The sequence below is a fragment of the Glycine max genome, chromosome 16 (genome assembly GCF_000004515.6).
Source record: "Glycine max cultivar Williams 82 chromosome 16, Glycine_max_v4.0, whole genome shotgun sequence".
Taxonomy (NCBI): Eukaryota; Viridiplantae; Streptophyta; class Magnoliopsida; order Fabales; family Fabaceae; genus Glycine; species Glycine max.
Window position 1 is genome coordinate 32629859 of NC_038252.2, and position 21689 is coordinate 32651547.

Here is a 21689-nt window from a genome sequence, read left to right on the forward strand (position 1 = left end):
TTTACCTAATTAATAATTTCATAAAATGATGAATATAATAATAAAAACAACAATATTTTATTAAAATTAAAATTGACCGCATATAATAGACGGAATCTTGCACTGATACATTTATTTGTAACTAGTGATACACCTTTATTCAAATTGCGTTGATTAAACTTGGACATTAATTTTAAAATATTTGAAAATTAATTAAATATTAATTTTCTTTTCATTTAATAGTAACAACAACAAACATATATATCTAGGGTCATATTTAACATGACAACTATTTTTTTCTCAATGTAGGCCATCAAACTTTATTTAATAAGCATTTGAATGGCATGGATTCTTCGAATCTATCTAAAATGTTCCCAACGCATCAGTAGATATTTTGATAATCTGACTCTGATTGTGAACTTTATTTAGGTTTCAATATGCAAACTCCTCACCATTAAATGGAAGCTGGGTTGGATTCCCATTCCTTTGCAACAAGACTTCTGAGCTTATTTGTTAGTATCTCAAAATCATCTTTGCTCTTAATAATACTGAGACGCACGTAACGTTCATCTGCACTAAAGATACTTCCTTCACGGCCAATCGTGCGAGCAGCTTTTAGGGTTTCATAGCAATTCATGTCTTGTTGTCTCTCACACTTTAACCTAGCGTAAGCTGTGAAACCAAATTGTTATGTAAACAAGGAGAAAACTTCATATATTTACTCAACTTTTTATTGGGCTGGTGAAGTTAGACAGCAATTAATTAATTCTTCATAAAATTGATGAAATAAATGGCGTAAGACACAATCAAAATTAAAATGGTTAAGAACAAATGTAGTATTTATAAACATAATTAAAAAATGATAAAACCTAAAAATGTGATCAGAAATTGACATTTACCTGGTGAAGGATCTCTGACGCTCTTGAAAAAGGTACAGTACTGGGGAGACAATTTCTGTAGAGAAAACCGTTTCGATTTATATATGATTTGTTTCAACCTTATCCAATGATCATTCATTGTTGAATATGTAAATTGGAATATTTCTTTTCCATCTCCTTCAGTAGCCATGTCCAAAAGCTTTAAAACTCTCAGCTGAACGTCACGGGAAACTCCAATGGTGCTCAATCTCAAATATATCATCATCTTTTGATATACTGCCTCATCCTTTATTATTGCCAATCTGTTAGAAAATCACAATATATAACACTTATGTGTTACTTATCCGTTGATAAAAATAGAGTTTAATTTTCATCTGAAAGTGTTACACTCACTTCATATTATTAACAATATTTATCTGAAAGAAAATTAATTCATGATTCTAAGTAAATGTTGACTTTAATTTTGATCTGAAAGTTTTACACTGTGGCCGAATTCAAATTAAATGCAGAACATTTTTTATCCTTAAATTTCATATATTTATGAAGATAAGATCGATCTAAAGCCAACAAATTCTTGACCATACAGAGGGAACCTCAGCTCCAATATAAGTGATTCAGGCTCTCTAACAACTTGTAAAAGTTCTCAAATTCTCAGGTAATCTTTAAAGTTATAACTGTAATTTTATGCCAATCTATATATTCCATAATGAATAATCATAAAAAATATCAAACTTTATATTAACAGGCAAAATAAAAGTCTTCAACGGAGTTATAATTTATTAATCTTAATCACATTAAATTAATTATGTAAATTAGCACGATGAAAGTTTCATAGTGATATATCTCACCCAAATCTACTCCCAGCATGGCCTGTGAGCTTAGAAATTGTAAACACCATAAGATCATCATCAGCTGGTGAAGGAATAGCAGTGAAATGTGGCCAATAATAGGCTCGATCATAAATGGTTTTCACATCAGAGCCTTTGAGAACTTCCTTGTTCAAGTTTCCATCTGGATTGTTTGGTGAAGTCACAAACTCAATAAATCTGAAGCTGCTATTTGTGTTGTTTTTCCACAAGGATGTGTCTCCTTCATAACTAAAATCCCTAGAATTAAACAATTGCTTTTGGCCTCTATAGAGCTGTTTCAAAAAGTTTAACATAATTTATGTCATCTATCTAGCTATCTAATTTCATAAGCATATAAATAAATGTATACACAACCAAAAGTATTAGAAAAAACTAGTTATAGTTTCTTAGGTGTTGCTATTATGTGATTTATAAGGTAAATGCTTGTATTAAGAGGTTAACATAAATGATCGAGATAAACAAAACTATAATTTTACTTTTAAAACAACACCAAAACTGCACTTAAAGAATTGCATCTAAGTTTTGTTTAAAGAAGTATTTTATTGAAGCTTACCTAGGTGACTCTTGGCGAAGAGAGAAAGAAGGAAAAAGAGATAATAGTTAACAAAAATTAATAAACTAACAAGTAATATTAGTTTATTAAAAAAAATTAAAGCTCACCGAGTAATATGGTGCTGTGGCTACCACTTTTGCTGGGGACATTGAAGAGTTGAGAGACAAGGCATAAACAGCAGCATTGAGAAGTTGAGTTGAGCCACTTCCAAATACGATGTACTTTCCTTCGGTGATTAATTGCATTCCCAACGATGGCATGAAGTTTTTTTATGTACTCAACCAATAGTTGTGAGATGTATGATTTATCACTATAAGAATAACCCATTCTATGCCATCCTGACACTAAAATGGCACTACTTGCTGCATGTCGCATCCAAAATGGCTCCATAAAATATGGATCCCATTGCAATTAATTAATAAACATATTCAATAAATTTTATCAGTAAAAAAAACGATACATATATATATATATATATATATATATATATATATATATATATATATATATATATTTGTACCTATATCTATCTCAAGTGAGAACTAAAAACTATCCTCTCTAGATACCTAGATTCCTTTAGGACATTAACTTCTCTTAACATATATATTTTTACATATATACATATGAATTAAATTTTTGATCACTTACTTAAAAGATAAGATTATTTAATATTGGTGACCAAAAATAATATTAAATCGAGGTGATCTAAATGATTTGTTGATAAAGACTATATTTTGTTGATTCTTTTTTTTTTATGTAATTTAAAATTTTGCCGAATAAGTTTATACACTACATTTTAATATTTAATTTTATTTAACTAATTTAAGTAGTACGGGATAGGTAGCATTAATATTATGTTAATTAATTAATAATCTCTAATGTTAAACGTTTAATGTATAAAATAGATGCGGGTCATTTATCATCCAATGATACTCAAAATATTAAGCTCTTTTAAGATCTTTGACTTTCTAATGATGTAAGACATTTACTTAATTCCTGTAATATTATATCAACTTCACTAGAAGGTAAAAAAATAAATAAATCAACATGATGTAAGACATTTACTTAATTCCTGTCACTTCCATTAAACAATATTATATCAACTTCACTAGAAGGTAAAAATATAAATAAATCAACATGATGTAAGACATTTACTTAATTCCTGTCACTTCCATTAAACAATATTATATCAACTTCACTAGAAGGTAAAAATATAAATAAATCAACATGTCCAAAACTATTGCAATGACCGTGGTTGAATTAGCAGTTAATAGATTATTGAATTTATGAGAAAGCTAGGGTTACCCATCAGCGTTGGCAGGACAATCAGATAAAAACTGGGAGCAGTCAGATCCAGCATGAATTGCATTCACAAAGAGACTCATTCATATCTTTAAGAATAAGACCATCTAAGTAGGCTCTTCCATGTCCTCAACATGGTATTGCTGCCACAGCCTCAGTTTCTTCTGCAGCTCTTGTGCTCCAAGTTGGCTCCCATTCTCCCATACATACAAACGTGGTCATTGAGGCGCGCACACAATACAATAATGAATTTAAAATTCATAGGACTTTGGATTTGTTCTTTTGGCGATTCTAGTCTTCGTTTCTTTGTGAAATCTTAAAGCAATTTCTTGGTTTGCACTTTGAGATTTCTGAAATGAAGTAGATCTTGTTCATGCATTTTAGATAGAGGTAAAAATTTCAGCGTAATAAGTTTTCAAAAGTAAGGACAAATTAAGACCGAATATAATGAACTTTAGGAGAAAATTGTATTCACATTAATATTCGAAAATTCTTTGTTAGGAAGAAGATGCTCTCATGGAAACCTATTATAGTGATAGTTATCATTCTAGAAACTGTGGTGGTTATTGTTAGTGAGAATAAGGTTATTATAATGGGATTACAATTATTGTTATTGTAGATATTTGATAGGCTTTTAAACATTAAGAAGTACTAAATAAAATATAAAAAATTTAGTCTTTAAGTTTGTTATTTCCCCTCTTTCTCCTAAGACTGCCTTAGTCTTGAACTTAAAGAATCATCACTAATATTTTTTCCCATTCTGCCTCATTAATATATAGAGGGATTAAATATGTTTTTTTTATTCTAAAAATACACCAGATTTACATGTAGTCCTTTGAATTTTTTCTTTGTATTTAATTTCTAAAATTTTAGAAATATCAGATTTTAGTTCTTTTCCTAACTCAATTTCATTATGCAGTAAAATGTGACTATGTGATCGATCATCTCAGTCAGCAATTTTGAAGTTATTTGATATGCCATGTAATTAATTAAAAATAATGAAAAACAAAACAAAATTAACTAATTAAATAATTTAAAAAAAAGAATTAGAAAAAAAAGTAAAAAAGTAATAAAGATAGAAGGTTAGAGAAGATATTTTTAAGAGTAGATAGTACACCAATGAATAGTGATGAACAATTACATAAGAAAACTTATATCATATTTTAATATAAAATCTTACAACTTAATTTTATAGGTTTTCTTTATTTATATGATATTTAAATTTTTTTATTTTTATTTTATGTGAGACTTTATCTATCTTCTAAGACTGATTAGATGGTTAGAGTAAGTGTTTGTTTCATTTTCTACAAAATTAAAAAAAGTTTGGATATTAAGTTTAATTAACAATCATATATTCTACACGATTATTAAAAAAAAAATCATGTGATTTAATGGTCATATTTCACAAAAAATTTGTAATTGATTTTTATATAAGATACTATTTTTTAAGTCTGATTGTGTTATAACTCACTAAAAAAACAAATAATATTCAAAGTGATTAATTGAAAAGCTTTAAGCTGAGGAGATAGATACCTCTGCTGTGTGCTTTCTTCTGAACTCAAAACTGAAACAGTTAAAATAGTGTTCGAACTAAGCATGAGTTAATAATCTCTGTCATCACCTTCACCGCAAGAGATGAGTCCGTGGCTACAACCGAAGCTGAATAAACAGTCAGAACAACGTGCAACGTAATTAACAACATTCGTTAGGAACTAATTGGCTTACAGAAAACAGTGGTGTGGTCTGATATCGAGAAATGTGCCCTGCACAGTCGAAGGAGGTTTATTTGGTTTTGGGAAGGAAGAAATTACTAGTACTTCTTAATTTGTAGAGCTTCTAAAAAAGAGTTTTCAAATTCAAGAAACTGAAAGTTTTGTAGTCGCTTTTTTCCTACGGATAGTCTAATCAATTAGCTGGTAGCTGGTTTCATTGGACAATATGGTGGCAGATTCAATTAGATCGATATTGAAAAGAAAAATTATTTCATCCATTTATTTTTTATTTTTTAAATTAATCATTCAATTGATTTTGTTTATAATTTTAATCTAATACGATCCAATTTGATGTTGGATTGATTTTCTAATTTAATTGTATTTTTATTTTTTGATAAAATATTAAATAAATGATAATATATATAATAGATATAATAAAAATTAATTTAAAATATCAAATATTTTATTTACATCCTATTGTATAATTATAGACTTAAATATATTTTTTATCTCTCTATTTTACTTAATTTATAATATTGGTCTAATTGAGACAATTCATCCTCTTATTTAAAAAAATATCTACAATTATAATTCTTTATTTTAAAATATAAATATTTAATTCTCATATTTTAAAAAATTTGTAGTTTTCTTCTCCTAATTAAAAAAATCTATTGGTTTAATATTTAATTTTTGCTATGCCTTATATCAGCCTCAAATCGAAGCAAACTAAGCTTTGATCTCTCTCGCTTAAAACCGATTCAACCCAACAATGTCATTCTCATTGTCAAGAAGGTTCAGCTCTTTTCTTCCAAACCCCACTTTCCCTCTTTACTTTCACTCTCAGCCTCCATCCATTGACAATGTTGTTGATGATGCTATTTCCCAGTTCAATGGCATGCTCCTTATGCATCATACCCCGCCCATAGTCGAATTTGGCGAGATTTTAGGATATCTTGCAAAGATGAAGCATTATTCCACTGCCATTTCCCTTTCTAAACAAATGGAAGTCAAAGGAATTGAGCCAAATCTTGTTACTTTGAACATCCTTATCAATTGTTTCTGCCACTTGGGCCAAATGTCCTTTTCTTTTTCTGTATTGGGCAAAATTCTAAAATTAGGTTATCAGCCGAATACCATAACCTTGACTACACTCATGAAAGGTCTGTGTCTCAAGGGTGAGGTCCAGAAATCAGTGCACTTTCATGACAAGGTCGTAGCACAAGGATTTCAGATGAACCAGGTTAGTTATGGGACCCTGCTCAATGGACTATGTAAGATAGGAGAAACGAGATGCGCCATCAAGTTTCTGCGAATGATTGAAGACAGTTCAACTGGGCTTAATGTGGTAATGTACAACACCATCATTGATGGTTTATGCAAAGATAAACTTGTAAATGAGGCTTATGATTTTTATTCTGAAATGAATGCTAGAGGAATTTTTCCTAATGTTATCACTTACACTACTCTAATAGGTGGTTTTTGCCTTGCGGGTCAGTTAACGGGAGCATTCAGTTTATTAAATGAAATGATATTGAAGAACATCAACCCGAATGTTTATACCTATGCTATATTGATTGATGCATTATGTAAAGAAGGAAAGGTGAAAGAAGCCAAAAATTTATTAGCTGTGATGACGAAAGAAGGAGTAAAACCTAATGTTGTTGCTTATAACACTTTAATGAATGGGTATTGTTTAGCTGGTGAAGTGCAGGGAGCAAAACAGATGTTCCACGCTGTGCTCCAAATGGGAGTAAATCCTAATGTTTGCAGTTACAGTATAATAATTAATGGATTATGTAAGAGTGAAAGGGTGGATGAAGCCATGAATCTCCTAAGAGAAATGTTACATAAATATATGGTTCCTGATGCAGCGACATATAGTTCTCTTATTGATGGTTTGTGTAAATCAGGGAGAATTACTACTGCCTTGAGTCTTATGAAGGAGATGCACTACAGAGGTCAACCAGCTGATGTAGTCACCTACACTTCCTTATTAGATGGTTTCTGCAAAAATCAAAACCTTGACAAGGCAACTGCACTATTCATGAAAATGAAGGAATGGGGAATTCAGCCAAACAAGTACACATACACGGCACTTATTGATGGATTATGTAAAGGTGGAAGACTTAAGGATGCACAAAAGCTTTTTCAAGATCTCTTGGTTAAAGGCTGTTGTATAGATGTCTGCACATATAACGTCATGATCGGTGGGCTTTGTAAAGAGGGCATGCTTGATGAAGCATTGGCCATTAAGTCAAAAATGGAAGACAATGGTTGCATCCCTAATGTTGTAACTTTTGAAATCATTATTCGTTCTCTTTTCAAGAAGGATGAGAATGACAAGGCCGAGAAACTTCTCCATGAAATGATTGCTAAAGGCCTATTACGTTTTAGGAATTTTCATGGTGAGCGATCTCTAGATACAAATTAAGTTATTGTGAATTTTCATGGTGAGCGACCAATGTTTATTGCATTTGATTGTTTCATAGACTATGCTATGGACATTTCATTTGATTAAAAATCATATGCTGGTTAATTTATTTTGGTATTGTAACAATAACTTTCACTGATTTTTTTATTTATTATTTGTTTTAGTGTTGTCATAACTCATACCTACATTTTTTCTTCCCCGTGTACTTTCTACCTGTCTCAGTCTACTTTTAAGGTTTTGTTCAGTCACTGTTAATTCTTAGTGTTTCAGATAACAAACCAAGCTGAAACAGACATGTTATTTGAAATGCCTTAACTTTTATAGTTGACTCCATTTACTCCTGATTATAGAAAGTATAACTGAATTCTGTTTTTATCTGTTATTTTCCTGGTTTTTTTTGTAGAAATAGAAGATTTAAAACCGACAGCATATTTGTTTGCATCATCTGAGTAGTCTTAGATTTTAAAGTTGCTGATGTTTTCCTCCAGGTCATTGCTTATAAATTAATGGGAGCTTCTTGAAAGGACAGAACTTATTTTTTGGTGTACTCATTCCGGATTGTGCGTTCCGGTGAGTAATTTGTTGCTGCTGATTTCCTGTACCTTTTATGTTCTTACAAGGCCTTGCTGCTTCAATGTTGTGAGTGACAATTTTGCCGTGTGTCACCCATTCCAACTGTCCTTTACTTGAGAATATAATTGAAATGTATGATTTTGAATTGATCCACCCAATTAACTGAAATCTAATATAACTTCGTTGTGCTTTGACTTCTATTTGCACTTGACTGCAGTTGAACAAATCTATACTCACTCGCATCCCAGGTGACTAGCATATTTAATTTGATTTTGAAACGTGATTTCTTTTGATCATTTTACTATGGACCGTCGATGAAATGTTTGGGGAATTGGAATTTGAAACTTGAAAGTTGGTGTTGACATCCAATGCTTATATATCCCCATAGTTCCAAGTGGAATTTTAGTTTAAGTCACAGCTTAGTATTGTTCACTTTGAAACATTTGATACAGAGCTTGTTGCTATGCATTAAGTTAGAAGAGCATAATTTGACAATTATATATTACATATAATTATTATTTCTTTCTTTATATTTTTATCATTTTGTTCTAAACACATTTTTAAAATTACATTCCAAAATCTAAGAAAATAGCTTTTTGCTGTCTGATATTTTGTTCACAAAACATTATCCTTATGTTATGTTGTGCTCTAAAATGTACCCTACATAAGCTGAAAAAAAAATACTGAATTAAGAGTACCTGCTAAATTTTAAACATTTCAGATTGTTATTTACCCATTACTTTCTCATTTCTATGGAGTACGATATGATAAAGTTTTGACTTTTAGGTTTATTATAGTAGCAGAACTACCTCAGGCACTGGAGGAGTGATTGCACTAGTAGAAATATGAAGTACAATACTGCCAAGTTTGAGCATAACAAATGAACCGCCAAGATATGATCACATTGGGACAATGTCTTCTATTTGGTGTTATATCCTCTTAGGAATGTCACATGCACCTTGGTTAGTGTTATAAATTAATTCTGGAAAAAAGTGTCTTTAAAACAAAGAAATGGAGCAAAATCAGTTACGATTATGCAGAGAGAAACAAGATAGCCTACACTAAATTAGAAAGTATTGCAATAATGTAAGAGCAGTGCTTGCTCAAGCCAAGGATTATTCCTATGGCCCCAGATATAGCTTCCTTGGAGACTTAAAAGTTACAATTGCTCTCGTTATTAATTTCTTGAAAAGAAAATCTGACATGAAAGCGAGCATCAACAGGAAGAGGATCCAAGTTGGAACAGGAGAGTGACTATGGCTGCGAACATGCAGAATGTCGATTTCGTTCATGGGAGAGAAATAGCACAACAAAAAGAGTTGCAGAATCGGTCACATGTGAATCTTTAGTTGTTTAATACGACCCATTAGTTTAAAATTTAAGAAGTTACTTTTAATCTACATCCTTTGTTTTATCTCAAATGAATGACTCATTAGAAACCAAAAGATCCACATGTGATGTCTTTGTGTATATCTGTTTTAATTAATCATGATCCCATTTTTTCTTACCCCGTGTAAGAATTCCAAATTTCCAACCAATAATAACTTAAATAACTTTGATATAAAAAAGTCTCCCGAAATACATAATTTCTTCCAAGGCCTAGTAGCGAGTGCAATTGTAAGTCACCAAGAAACAGATTGCAAGAACAGAGGTTTTTCTAAAAATATATAATTTGATAAGGGTCCGAAGCAGTTCAGATCCGAAGAGAATCCTAAAACAGAGGTTTCCCCAACTTTGAATTAGTTCACTTTAAGATGCATGATAAAAAAACCTAGCTTTGAATAATTAACCTAATGTTTGGATCTGAATTTCTTGTGTTCTTTCAGTAACGTGTAATTCATTTGAAACACATTCATAGGCATTTTTTCAAACAACATATTGAATTTCAGGCGTTAGCAGCACAATCAGATAATAACTTGGAACAATCAGATTAACCAAAGTTTCATCGAAGTACATGTTTGGGACAGTTGAAATCAGTAATTGAACTAAACTGACATCGAATTGAATTGGTAAAAAATAACTAAATTTTTTTCAATAATAAGTTTTGGGTTTTCTTGGGTTGCAATTAGCACAATCAGTAATGTTGACCTTATTACTATCATCACACTAGTGTACAGAATGTGGTCAAGTATGTTACAAGCCATATTGATCCTCACAATGTTAATCCAATTAACGCGTATAATTAATAATATAATGCGCTCTTGTTGGTATTGCAGCTCTACCTCATCTAGCGAAATATATAAAGTGCATCAACACTACAAAACTAAATAAAGATCTCAATGCACAATAAGATATATAATTCATATTCTTCTTAAAAGAAAACATTCAATATGTATTTCTCCAAATAACAATGAAACTCTCACTCTAATTTTCAAGTCACTGTGTTTCTCTTTGTTTCACTATTGCTATGCTCACTTTCCGGGGACAAAGTTTGTAGCATAGGCCCAGGCATTATTGTTTACTGGGTCAGCTAGGTGGTCAGCAAGATTTTCCAAAGGTCCCTTTCCTGTCACAATTGCCTGAACAAAGAAACCAAACATGGAGAACATGGCCAACCTACCATTCTTGAGCTCTTTCACCTTCAACTCAGCAAAAGCCTCTGGGTCATCAGCAAGGCCCAATGGGTCAAAGCTGCCACCTGGATAGATTGGGTCAGTCACCTCACCAAGAGGCCCACCAGCAATACGGTAACCCTCAACGGCACCCATCAAGATAACTTGGGTGGCCCAGATGGCAAGAATGCTTTGTGCATGGATCAGGCTTGGGTTGCCCAAGTAGTCAAGCCCACCCTCACTGAATATCTGAGACCCGGCCTTGAACCACACGGCTTCACCGAACTTGACACCGTTGCGGGCCAAGAGTTCGGGGAAAACACAGCCCAGGGCTCCCAACATGGCCCATCTGGAGTGGATGACTTCAAGTTCACGGTTCTTGGCAAAGGTCTCTGGGTCAGCAGAAAGCCCAGCAGTGTCCCAACCATAGTCACCTGGGAATTCACCAGTGAGGTAGGATGGGGGCTCACCAGAGAATGGGCCCAAGTACTTGACACGGTCTGGGCCGTACCATGGGCTTCCAGAAGAAACAGTCTTGGAGGCTGTTTTCCTCATGCTAACCCTTCCAACACCAAGCTGAGGGGTGGAGGGGGCAAGCTTGATAGCTTGGCCAGCCAATGATGATGAAGAGAGAGCCATTGTTGAAGCAGCCATTGTAGATTAAATGAAACAATGAAAAACTATTTAACTTAAAAGTGAAGAGAATGGTAATTGTTGATTCATACATTTGTTGAGCACTATATATAGCTTAAAAAAGAAAAGGGCACTTATCTTTATGTGATCTATATCTGAATTCTTATTGGTTTGGAGCATCCATTTTGTCCACTTGCTTCTTCTCCTATCAGTTAGACACTTGTGAATTTTTAATCGTTTTATTTCCTTCCCTTACCTATACAGATCAAATATCTCAAATAATATCATTAAATACCCATTCTACCCAGTAAGAAATTGCCGTGTGTGATTTTGGATAGGCTATGTGTAATGAAAAGATATCTAAAGTCAGACACTGGTAACTGTTACAGAAGCGAGACCATCGTACATTTGCTGCATTGGTAACAATACCAAGTATCTCTGAAGTACTGCAAAATATACGTATTTGCATTGGTAAACATTTGCACTTTATTTTCTAGGTTGTGAAAATTATTTGTGGTAGTCCTTGTCATATGAAAATGAAGTAGACTCTAGGAAATTACTTCACTGTCTCAAGACAGATTAATTTAATTTTCATACAATGCCTACAGCTTGCAAAGTATAACAAGGAAAACTAGAGTAATGAATCATAGCCAGACGTTTCTCTTGTCAGCTATTACCAAACCAAATGAGCGTTGGTATTCACTTAACATTTAATGATGTATCTGAAAAAAAAAACATTTTATCACATGGTGGTTGTATCTTATTTTAACTGGTTCGGGAGTCAATCATAGCAAGGACAATTAAACTTATATATGTACCAGTTTGAGGAATAATGTTCAAAATTGTACTTGATTTGTGAAGCAGAATGAATTAACATTTAAGAAATCTTCATCATAATAGTCAGCTTAGCTTCTAGGAAATATACAATTGATCCAATGATGGAGAAAAAATGAAAAGCGAAGGGAGAGGATATAGATCACATGTTCAAATCCTCCCAACTAATATTTCTAACAAAACTGATAAATTAATATTTGTTAAAAAAAAGCAATTAACTTTTTGTAATTCATAATAATTTCATCTTGAAAAACATCATAGAATCACATAGAAATGAGATGTGAATTGGAAAAGTAATATTTACAAGTTGTCTCTTTAAAAAAATCGTGTAATTCATATAAATAAGGCAAAAAAGTATTCAAAGGGGTTTTGATACCTCCGTTCCATTAAAAAAGACATAACAATAAATGAAAAACAGATAAATAGCTAGATCCTGCAAATAATGAACAAAAATCATTTCCATTGGAACTTTGTCATTATTTATTTATTATAGGTTAGATACTAGATACATCAAACCTTCTCTTACCCACACGTTTTATTTAACCAACAAATTCATCCCTAAAGTACTACTCTATCTCATAAATAGTCCCCAAAGTAAACATATTATATCAAGTAATCCCTCAAATATTAGAAACCATACTAAATAATACTTCAAATTAGTCTATGGAATTTAGTAAAATGTATCATCGTAGCAAATTGATGGTTTACTCCAGATTTTTAGTACATCAAAACCAACTTTCCAGTTCCAAAATAAAATATAAATCACTTTTCCAGACTCTCAAAAGATTTATACTACCAGTGAAGTCTACGGATCTTTAGAACATCTTTCAAACTGTTTAATGACTGGGTTTAGTGGTATAACAAACTGGAAATCATGAAATATAAACAAAAACGAGAGAATTTTTTTAAAAGAAAGATCATGTCATTCCTAATCTGCAATACATGTCAAATAGTCATGTATATTTCAATATGACATGTTTCAACTTGTGCCATGTAACAATTTCAATCCAATGTATGATAAAGGGCTACAGGAAACACAATGTTTATGCAGAGAAAAGTTATTCAAGCATAACAGAAAACACTTGACACAACAATTATCATAAAGTAGCATTGTCTTCTCTCATAATAGATACCGTAGAGCATTTTGGTCATTGAGTTAAATATGTAACCAACAAACTAAAACAGTATTATTCACTAAACTGCAGACAGAACCCAAAACTTCACGGGCTGTGGAGTTCAATTCTGTCGAAGATCTTGTAGAGGCTTCCTCTTAGGAAATGCACTCCTTGATATGATCGTGCCAGCTTGCTCCTTCTTTGCAATTTTAATGTTTTCTTTCATGTCACTAGCCCCAAGTACATCCCTTGCACGTTTCACGGGCACACTCTTTACAATCAACTTCATGGATGATTCAACATTAGGATAAAAAATGGCGTTGTCCTCTGAACTTAGAATTGGTGTACACTTTGTGGGTGTTTCCAACTTCTCTTGGAAAGTACCTTCATCTCCAGAAACAGTGTCTAGAAATCAAGATTAAAAAAAATATCAATTGAGTCCTATATATAAACAGTCACTTTGTATTGGTAAACTCTTAAATAGACGTTGCAATCCTTTAACCAGAATTCATTTACCTGGTGCAGAAATTTGTTGAAGGTTAAAAGTGCATGAGTTCATTTCAACAGATTGGGGCACAGTTGGAGCATACTCATCTGGTTTCTCATCTGAATTTTGTCCATCAGCATCATCAATAGACTGGAAATCATTCAGCAAATATTTCTCAATGCTATCCATGTCGGTCTTTATATGGTGTTGACTTTTGTCTTCTGCTTCAGTTCCACCATCATCATCATGATCATCAGAGTTGTCAAACAACCTTGTAACTTCTCCTTCCATTGGATCACTCTCCTCCATAGATCTCTGCAATTCATTTGCCATATTCAAAACTTCCTGACTGTATTCTTTCTCCATCTGGTCACTTTCTATGCTTTCTTCTATGTTGCAAGTTTCCACTACATCTCCAAGTGTACTTGAATCAAAATATGTTTCAGCCTGAAACCCTTTAGTTGCTGAAGGCTCAAGGTTATTGGGCATATATCCAATGCATTCCTCTGAATCAGCAAGCAGACCTGACTTCTCAACTTCTTCCTCCAACAAATTATCTCCAACTTCCACTGAAGCAACCTGTACAAGATCCTCATTGCTCAATAACATTACACTAGATGCTGAATGTTTAACTTGCTGACTGTCATCAACTTGCTCCATCTTGACACTTTCCGTTGTTTCTTTCATGTTACAAGTTCCCTCAACATCTTCAAGTGCACTCGGAAGAAAATAAGTTTCAGCCTGAAAGCTTTTAACCGCTGAAGCTTCAAGGTTATTGGGAGAAAATCCAATGCATTCCCCTGGATCTGCAATGAGACCTGTCTTTTGTGGTATTTTTAACTCCTCTTCACAAGTATCTGTACATGCAGACAAATGTTTCAGAAAGCCAGCTATAAAAGATTATGAAATCATAGTTAGACATAACCAATAAATTTGAAAACCAAAACCGCACTATACCTTGATGAATATTAAGACCACTAGACTTGACTTCATTCTCTGGATAAGTTCTCTGAAATAGATCTGGTGTTCCAACCAAATATTTATTTAAACTAGAAGGAACATCATCTACAAAATGTTCAGCAGTTAAATTGGTCTTTCCATCAGCAGTTAAAGTGGTCTTCCCATCAGCAACTTCAGATCCACTGTTTTGGAAATTGTAGACACTGCCATTATAAATATTGTCTTCGGATTTCTGAACTTCTTCCACCATAGGGTAACCAGATTCTTCTGGAGAAACATGTAAAACATTCACATCTTTCATGTTCGATGCTTGAGTGCTATTCTGGTTGTCTTGTTCCGCAACTTCATCTTCTTCCACCATAGGGTAACCAGATTCCTCTTGAGAAACATGTAAAACATTCACATCTTTCATGTTTGATGCTTGAGGGCTACTGTGGTCGCCCTGTCCAACAGCTTCTTCTTCCACCGTATGGCAATCAGATTCCTCTGGAGAAACATGTAAAGCATTCACGTCTTTCATGTTTGATGCTTGAGGGCTATTGTGGTTGCCTAGTTCAGAAGCTTCATCACCTTCCACCATAGGGTAATCAAATTCCTCATGAGTAGCACGTAAAACATTCATATCTTTCATGTTTGATCCTTGAGGGCTATTTTGGTCGCCTTGTTCTGCAGCTTCATTTTCTTCCACCACAGAGTAACCAGATTCCTCTTGAGAAACCAGTAAAACATTCAGATCTTTCATGTTTGATGCTTGAGGGCTATTCTGGTTGCCTTGTTCCACAGCTTCATCATCTTCCACCATAGGGTAAACAGATTCCTCATGAGAAACATGTAAAACATTCATATCTTTCATGTTTGATCCTTGAGGGCTACTGTGGTCACCTTGTTTTGCTGCTTCATATTCTTCCATCATAGGGTAACCAGATTCCTCTTGAGAAACATGTAAAACATTCACATCTTTCATTTTTGATGCTTGAGGGCTATTGAGGCTACCTTGTTCAGCAGCTTCATCTTCTTCCACCATAGGGTAAAGAGATTCCTCTTGAGTAACATGTAAAACATTCTCATCTTTCATGCCTGATCCTTGAGGGCTACTGCGGTTTCCTTGTTGTAAAGCTTCTTCTTCTTCCACCATAGGGTAACCAGCTTCCTCTGGAGAAACATGTAAAACATTCACATCTTTCATGTTTGATGCTTGAGGGCTATTGTGGTTGCCATCACCTTCCACCATAGGGTAAACAAATTCCTCATGAGTAACACGTAAAACATTTATATCTTTCATGTGTGATCCTTGAGGACTATTGTGGTTGCCTTGTTCTGCGGCTTCATCCCCTTCCACCACAGAGTAACCAGGTTCCTCTTGAGAAACATGTAAAACATTTACATCTTTCATGTTTGATGTTTGGGGGCTTTTGAGGCTACCTTGTTCTTCAGCTTCATCATCTTCCACCACAGTGTAACAAGATTCCTCTTGAGAAACCAGTAAAACGTTCACATCTTTTATGTTTGATGCTTGAGGGCTATTCTGGTTGCCTTGTTCCACAGCTTCATCATCTTCCACCAGAGGGTAAACAGATTCCTCATGAGAAACATGTAAAACATTCATATCTTTCATGTTTAATCCTTGAGGGCTACTGTGGTCACCTTGTTTTGCAGCTTCATATTCTTCCACCATAAGGTAACCAGATTCCTCTTGAGAAACATAAACATTCACATCTTTCATTTTTGATGTTTGAGGGCTACTGAGGCTACCTTGTTCAGCAGCTTCATCTTCTTCCACCATAGGGTAAAGAGATTCCACTTGAGAAACATGTAAAACATTCACATCCTTCATGTTTGACCCTTGAGGGCTATTGTGGTCGCCTTGTTCTACAGCTTCATCTCTTCCCTTTCCATTCTCACAAACACCTTCAAGAAGATTATTTTTGTCACCCAATTTCTCAACTTCTTCCTCCACCAAAGGGCTGTTAAGTTCCTCTAAAGCAACTACAAGTGGTTCTGAATGCAAATTTCCCTGACTGTTAACAACTTGTTCCTCATTGAGTCCACTTTTCATGTCTTCCTCAACCCCACAAATTCCAGAATCTCCCCTTGTTATTTCCGGGGAGGAATTCATTTCAAACTCCAACCTTTCAATCTCCAAACCTTTCAAATTCTTGGCAGAAACAACACTCCTTTCCTCTAAACCCGGGCCAGGAGTCACCAAATCAACCATTTCCGCATTTATGTCTTTGCCACCAACACAACGAGGGGTGCCTTTCTTTGTTCCAACATTACCAGAACCTACAGGATCTTCTACTTCCTTTCCCTATGTGCAAAACAAAACCAAATTACACATACCAACAACACAATTACTAACTTAATAATACTCAAACAAATAAAACAGTCTTAACAAGCATTTTCCTAGAAAAAATAGACAAAACACTGACGTAATTTCTAAAGTGTTTTCAGTACTATTGTCCAATTAAATTTTATTTTTTGGACAAAACTCTAATTCTGAGCGAATAACAACCACCAAAACCAACAACAACAACAACAACAAAAAAGTTCATACTTAAAGAAAAGGGTATAAATATAATGATAAGAACCTTGAAAATGAAGGAGAGTCTGTCTGCCATTTCCTTGTTCTTCAAATTTGCAGGGATGCCATGTTTCTTGCACAAAGCCTGTAGTCTCTTTCTTTTCATGCCGTGGAAATCCAAATCCATCACTCTTTCACTTTTAGAACAAGCAGCAACGTCTGCAAATTCAAACCTTTGAAGAATGAAAATCACACAGAAAACGAAAAGTAAGGAACTTGGGTTGGTTGGTTTCTGGAAATTAAAATGAGGAGTTTCCCGCTACTTTGGGTGGTATTTGTAACTTGGTGAATCTACTTTATCGATACATTTTTTTATTGAAAAAAAAAAGTAATTGTCCGTAAATCAAAACACTTACTTAGGTACACACGTTTGATTTTCGTGCAAACAAATTTGAATTTGAGTTCTTATCATAGCAACAAAAAAAAAAAGTTTGAATTTGAGTTTCCAGAGCATTATCCGTTTTGAATTTGAACTTTTTTTACTATGAATATTAGCCAATGGTCGGTGGCTTTACACGTGTACCACCAATGACCCCGCTACTGCACGTGGTAGTAAGTGGTAACTCCTTTACTTTATTTTGTATTTATTTATTATTTATTTATCTATTTGTTGCGGTTGAGCTTATTTTTGTTTTGAGATACAATGTTACTATTCTTGGAATCTTTAAGTTGATGTAATCTCAATTTATTATCAGGAAATATTTTTCCCCATGAAAGGAGGGTAATCAAGTGATACTAATGATGATTGGACATAAATAATTAAGATATTAAAATTAATATTAAATCCTTTAAATAATATTGAAGTTTAATATTTTTTAAATAAGTTTTGATCGGATACTAGTTATTTTTTAACTGAATTTCAGATTATATAATAAAATTAATTTTATTTTTTTAAGTTATTACAAATAATTATTTATTGAAAAAAAAATTAAGTTCTTGTTGAGTAAACTTTGATAAATGTTCAATATTCGATTAGGTCTTTAAAATAGATAATGCTTTCTCGATAATTTCTAGTTGATGTTTCTTTTTCCTGATAAATCTGATGATAAACACACAAAAATACTAATAATACTTCGAACATCAACTAATAATGTTTTGTATTAAAAAAATTCATATTTAGAGAATTATATTTGTAGTAATTTAAGCAATGATGTATCTGTACAAAAGAAATCTATAAATCTAAATTGTAACTGATATCTAATTATATATTTATAATTATATTGTAATATAATAAAAGTTAAAGCATTAACTATATAGTATGCCATTGTTGTAAAACAAATTATGTCATTGACATCTTAGCAATTTTTCAGGACTTCTTTTGGTCACATAGGGGGATTCTCTTTAAATTGCTTCAATTTTTCCAAATATTGTGAGTCTGTTACATCCTTCAAAACATTTATTGGTTATGTAAATTTCCAAAACAATGAACTCGTTTTAATCATTACTAGGGAAGCATCCTCCCAATTCATGCAAAGTTGAAATGAACATGGTACTGTAATCACAACCGTTTAGATTTAACAAATTGAGAATGGAAAAGGAGCATACAGACACGGGAGAAGAAGACGGTGTGAGAATTTTGAGAGTAAGAAAAATGGTCCAAGCAAGAAAACTGTTATTATGTGAGAGAAATCTGCAGAGAGAACAAATATTAAGTGGGAGAAGACAATTATTCAACGATGGTCTAAGAGATCAAGAAGGATGGTTTACAGAAAGGGAAAACTGTGGAGCAAGAGTGGATAGTTGAGAGTAGAAGCAAAATTGTCAAAAGAAATGTATACATCAAAATAGGATATTTTCTTTATATATAATCATAGATTACATAGACCACTATTTTAGATTTTTCATTTACCTCCTATAAAAAAAATCATTTTCCTTTTTATTTTATGCTGTCTTTCTCCCAAGTTCTAAAAAAATGCTATCTTTCTCAAATTAATGAGAATCTGTTACATCCTTAGTTAATTGAAGTCTTTATTTCACGTTCTCTGTCTTATTATATATGCCACTAATCCTTCTATATCTTCTTTGTTGTTGTTAGTTTCATTCACATAACAGCATGCGCACACCATGATTCCACGCTTGCTGAAGACCATGCTTAAGGGGCCAACAATTCTGTGAATCAGGGCAGAGTCAGAAATTCGACTCAAGGGGACAAAAATATATATAATTTAATAAATAAAATTTAGATTTTTGCATGGATAAAATATATAATTTTTTATTATATATGAGAAAAAATTATATGTATAAAATAATTTTTTGTAATTATATGTGACATTTCATCACAAATATTCTATTGAAACCTATAATTTGTTTATCTTTTTTTTTATCACATCATATTACTTAGACTTAACATCACTTCTAGTCCATTATGTTTCATAATTGTTTCATTTTGGTGCATTAAAGTGAAACTTTTAAAACTTAAAAAATGACCAGAATGATAGATTTTGAAAACATCTATGATTAGAGTGAAACTTTTAAAACTCAATGCACCAAAGAGAAACAACTCTGAAACATAATAGACTAAAAGTGACATTAAGTTTTTTAAAATAATTAACTTTACGTAGTGACAGCTAAAAATCGCCACTATCTCGATTTTATTTTTAAAAAATAAACAACTAAAAAATTATCATATCCTCCAACCCCTTCTAGATCTAAAAAGAGAAAAAAAAATAAGTTTCATACAAATCGAACAACGTCAACATATAATTTTGTTGGAACCACAAAATATTCTTGTACTCCTCACTAAAAAACCAAAACCTTTCTAGCTATGCTTTTGGAAATAAAAGTACCACAGATTGGACGAATAGTTGTCTTCGACAAAAAAAAAACACGGTCTTAACTTGTTAATTAACTCAAATTTGAATGAGGAAATCATGATGTGACTCTTTGTGATGTTCGTAAACAAGACCTCCTCTGTCGTTCTTGGTAGGGCCAAACAAGCAAAGGATTTCCCATCTGACATCTACAATCAGACATGGTAGAGATAAACAACAATGCATTTCATTAGAAGATGATTTTAAACTAGCATGACTACTCGAAAACTTCATTCACAACCGAGCGTTGTCGATATTTTTCTTGACCTTTGTCAACGCATTGCGACGAGCGGCACCAACAATGTCATTAGGTGACATGATAATTTCGACAATGTAGGGAGGTTGCAACATTGACCAAAACAGGGCTAGGGCAATAGTCTTTCTGGGGAGGCAATGCGATGGAAGGAGAAGGAATCCTTACATAGTATAATTAAGAATAATTGTTGAATGAAATTATTATCGTTATTAAATGAATAATAATAATAATAATAATAACAACAATAGAGTGGAGGCTATTGTTGTTATTGGTGGTTTCAAATTCATTTGTTCTTCATTTACTTGGTATTTTTTAAATAAAAAAGGTAATGTAATTTTTAGTTGCCACTATATTAATTTAACTATTTTAAAATTTAAAACCTAGATAGAAACTAATGCTTTTAACAGAAAATTGAAAAAATAATCAAAACGATATATTTCAAAAATATAAGGAAATAAAATGAAACTTTTAAAATAGAATGTATCAAAGCAAAATAATTGTTACATAATGAACAAAAAAATGATATTAAACCATTTAAAAATTAACGAAATACTAATTTTTCTAATGAAATTTTTTTAAAAAATACCAAGCTAATAACATTTTGAAAACATAAATAATCAAACTAATATTTTTTAAACTTCACATAATGAACCAAAAGTAACATTAAACTATAAATTTACGTTATATAACTTATAATTAAATGACTATATAAAATTATTTTACATTATTAATGCATATTTTTTTTTCAACAAAAAGTAGCTTGATCAATTTGCTTATTATCATTCTAGTAGTGTTGTGTTGTACATTCTATCGAGATTGCGGACACACACAAATGCATAAATAAAAATCTTTTAGAAATATTTAGTTAATTTAAAATAATTAATAGTATTTATTTTAATTAACAATTAATTATATAAACTTAAATGAATAAAAATTAAGAGATTAATCTTTAAAAAGTTCAAAAATGAATTGAAAATATAAAATATTAAAGTTTAAGTTTATATTGATTAAATAACTTCGAACGCATGTATTGTACATATTATTCCAAATGCTTATACTCTTAATATTTTTTTATCTAATAGTCTAAAGAGTTATTATTATTATTATTATTATTATTATTATTATTATTATTATTATTATTATTATTATTATTATTATTATTAT

At 32.3% G+C, this 21689-nt stretch overlaps 3 protein-coding genes and 1 pseudogene across 10 annotated transcripts; 1 reads left to right on the forward strand and 3 right to left on the reverse strand.

Moving 5' to 3' along the window:
* Positions 1–214: 214 nt before the first annotated feature.
* On the reverse strand, positions 215–3785 carry LOC100817966 (tryptophan aminotransferase-related protein 4-like; annotated as a pseudogene).
* Positions 3786–6021: 2236 nt separating this feature from the next.
* Positions 6022–9742, forward strand: LOC100818504 (pentatricopeptide repeat-containing protein At1g12300, mitochondrial). Of its 7 annotated transcripts, none has more exons than XR_418882.4 (3): positions 6022–7743; positions 8213–8294; positions 8515–9742. XR_418882.4 is itself a non-coding variant. In XM_006599424.4 (2 exons), exons 1-2 carry the CDS (start codon positions 6063–6065, stop codon positions 8224–8226), a joined length of 1650 nt encoding a protein of 549 aa, XP_006599487.1. In that variant the 5' UTR covers positions 6022–6062; the 3' UTR covers positions 8227–9742. The 7 variants fall into 7 exon arrangements, 1 of the variants encoding a protein (XP_006599487.1); XR_001385539.3 differs by having other exon boundaries at positions 9084–9742; XR_005889061.1 differs by having other exon boundaries at positions 9095–9742.
* An 831-nt stretch (positions 9743–10573) lies between these two features.
* On the reverse strand, positions 10574–11565 carry LOC547819 (chlorophyll a-b binding protein, chloroplastic). The gene has a single exon (NM_001354106.1). The coding sequence runs from the start codon at positions 11501–11503 to the stop codon at positions 10709–10711; it is 795 nt and encodes a 264-aa protein (NP_001341035.1). The 5' UTR covers positions 11504–11565; the 3' UTR covers positions 10574–10708.
* A 1820-nt stretch (positions 11566–13385) lies between these two features.
* On the reverse strand, positions 13386–17910 carry LOC100819580 (uncharacterized). Of its 2 annotated transcripts, XM_003548931.5 has the most exons (5): positions 17816–17910; positions 17467–17618; positions 14876–17186; positions 13948–14775; positions 13386–13836 (listed from the first exon to the last, which is right to left on the reverse strand). In XM_003548931.5, exons 2-5 carry the CDS (start codon positions 17584–17586, stop codon positions 13553–13555), a joined length of 3543 nt encoding a protein of 1180 aa, XP_003548979.2. In that variant the 5' UTR covers positions 17587–17618; positions 17816–17910; the 3' UTR covers positions 13386–13552. The 2 variants fall into 2 exon arrangements, with proteins under 2 accessions (XP_003548979.2, XP_040866480.1); XM_041010546.1 differs by lacking the exon at positions 17816–17910 and having other exon boundaries at positions 17467–17737.
* Positions 17911–21689: the final 3779 nt, after the last annotated feature.

Bases quoted from the DNA above. Each gene is read 5' to 3' on its own strand.
- LOC100818504 (XM_006599424.4), top strand. From the start codon at position 6,063: ATGTCATTCTCATTGTCAAGAAGGTTCAGCTCTTTTCTTCCAAACCCC.
- LOC547819 (NM_001354106.1), bottom strand. From the start codon at position 11,503: ATGGCTGCTTCAACAATGGCTCTCTCTTCATCATCATTGGCTGGCCAA.
- LOC100819580 (XM_003548931.5), bottom strand. From the start codon at position 17,586: ATGGATTTGGATTTCCACGGCATGAAAAGAAAGAGACTACAGGCTTTG. The intron at 14,776-14,875 runs GTATAGTGCGGT...CTGCATGTACAG, and splicing joins TGGTCTTAATATTCATCAAG to ATACTTGTGAAGAGGAGTTA. The intron at 13,837-13,947 runs GTAAATGAATTC...CTTGATTTCTAG, and splicing joins TCAACAAATTTCTGCACCAG to ACACTGTTTCTGGAGATGAA.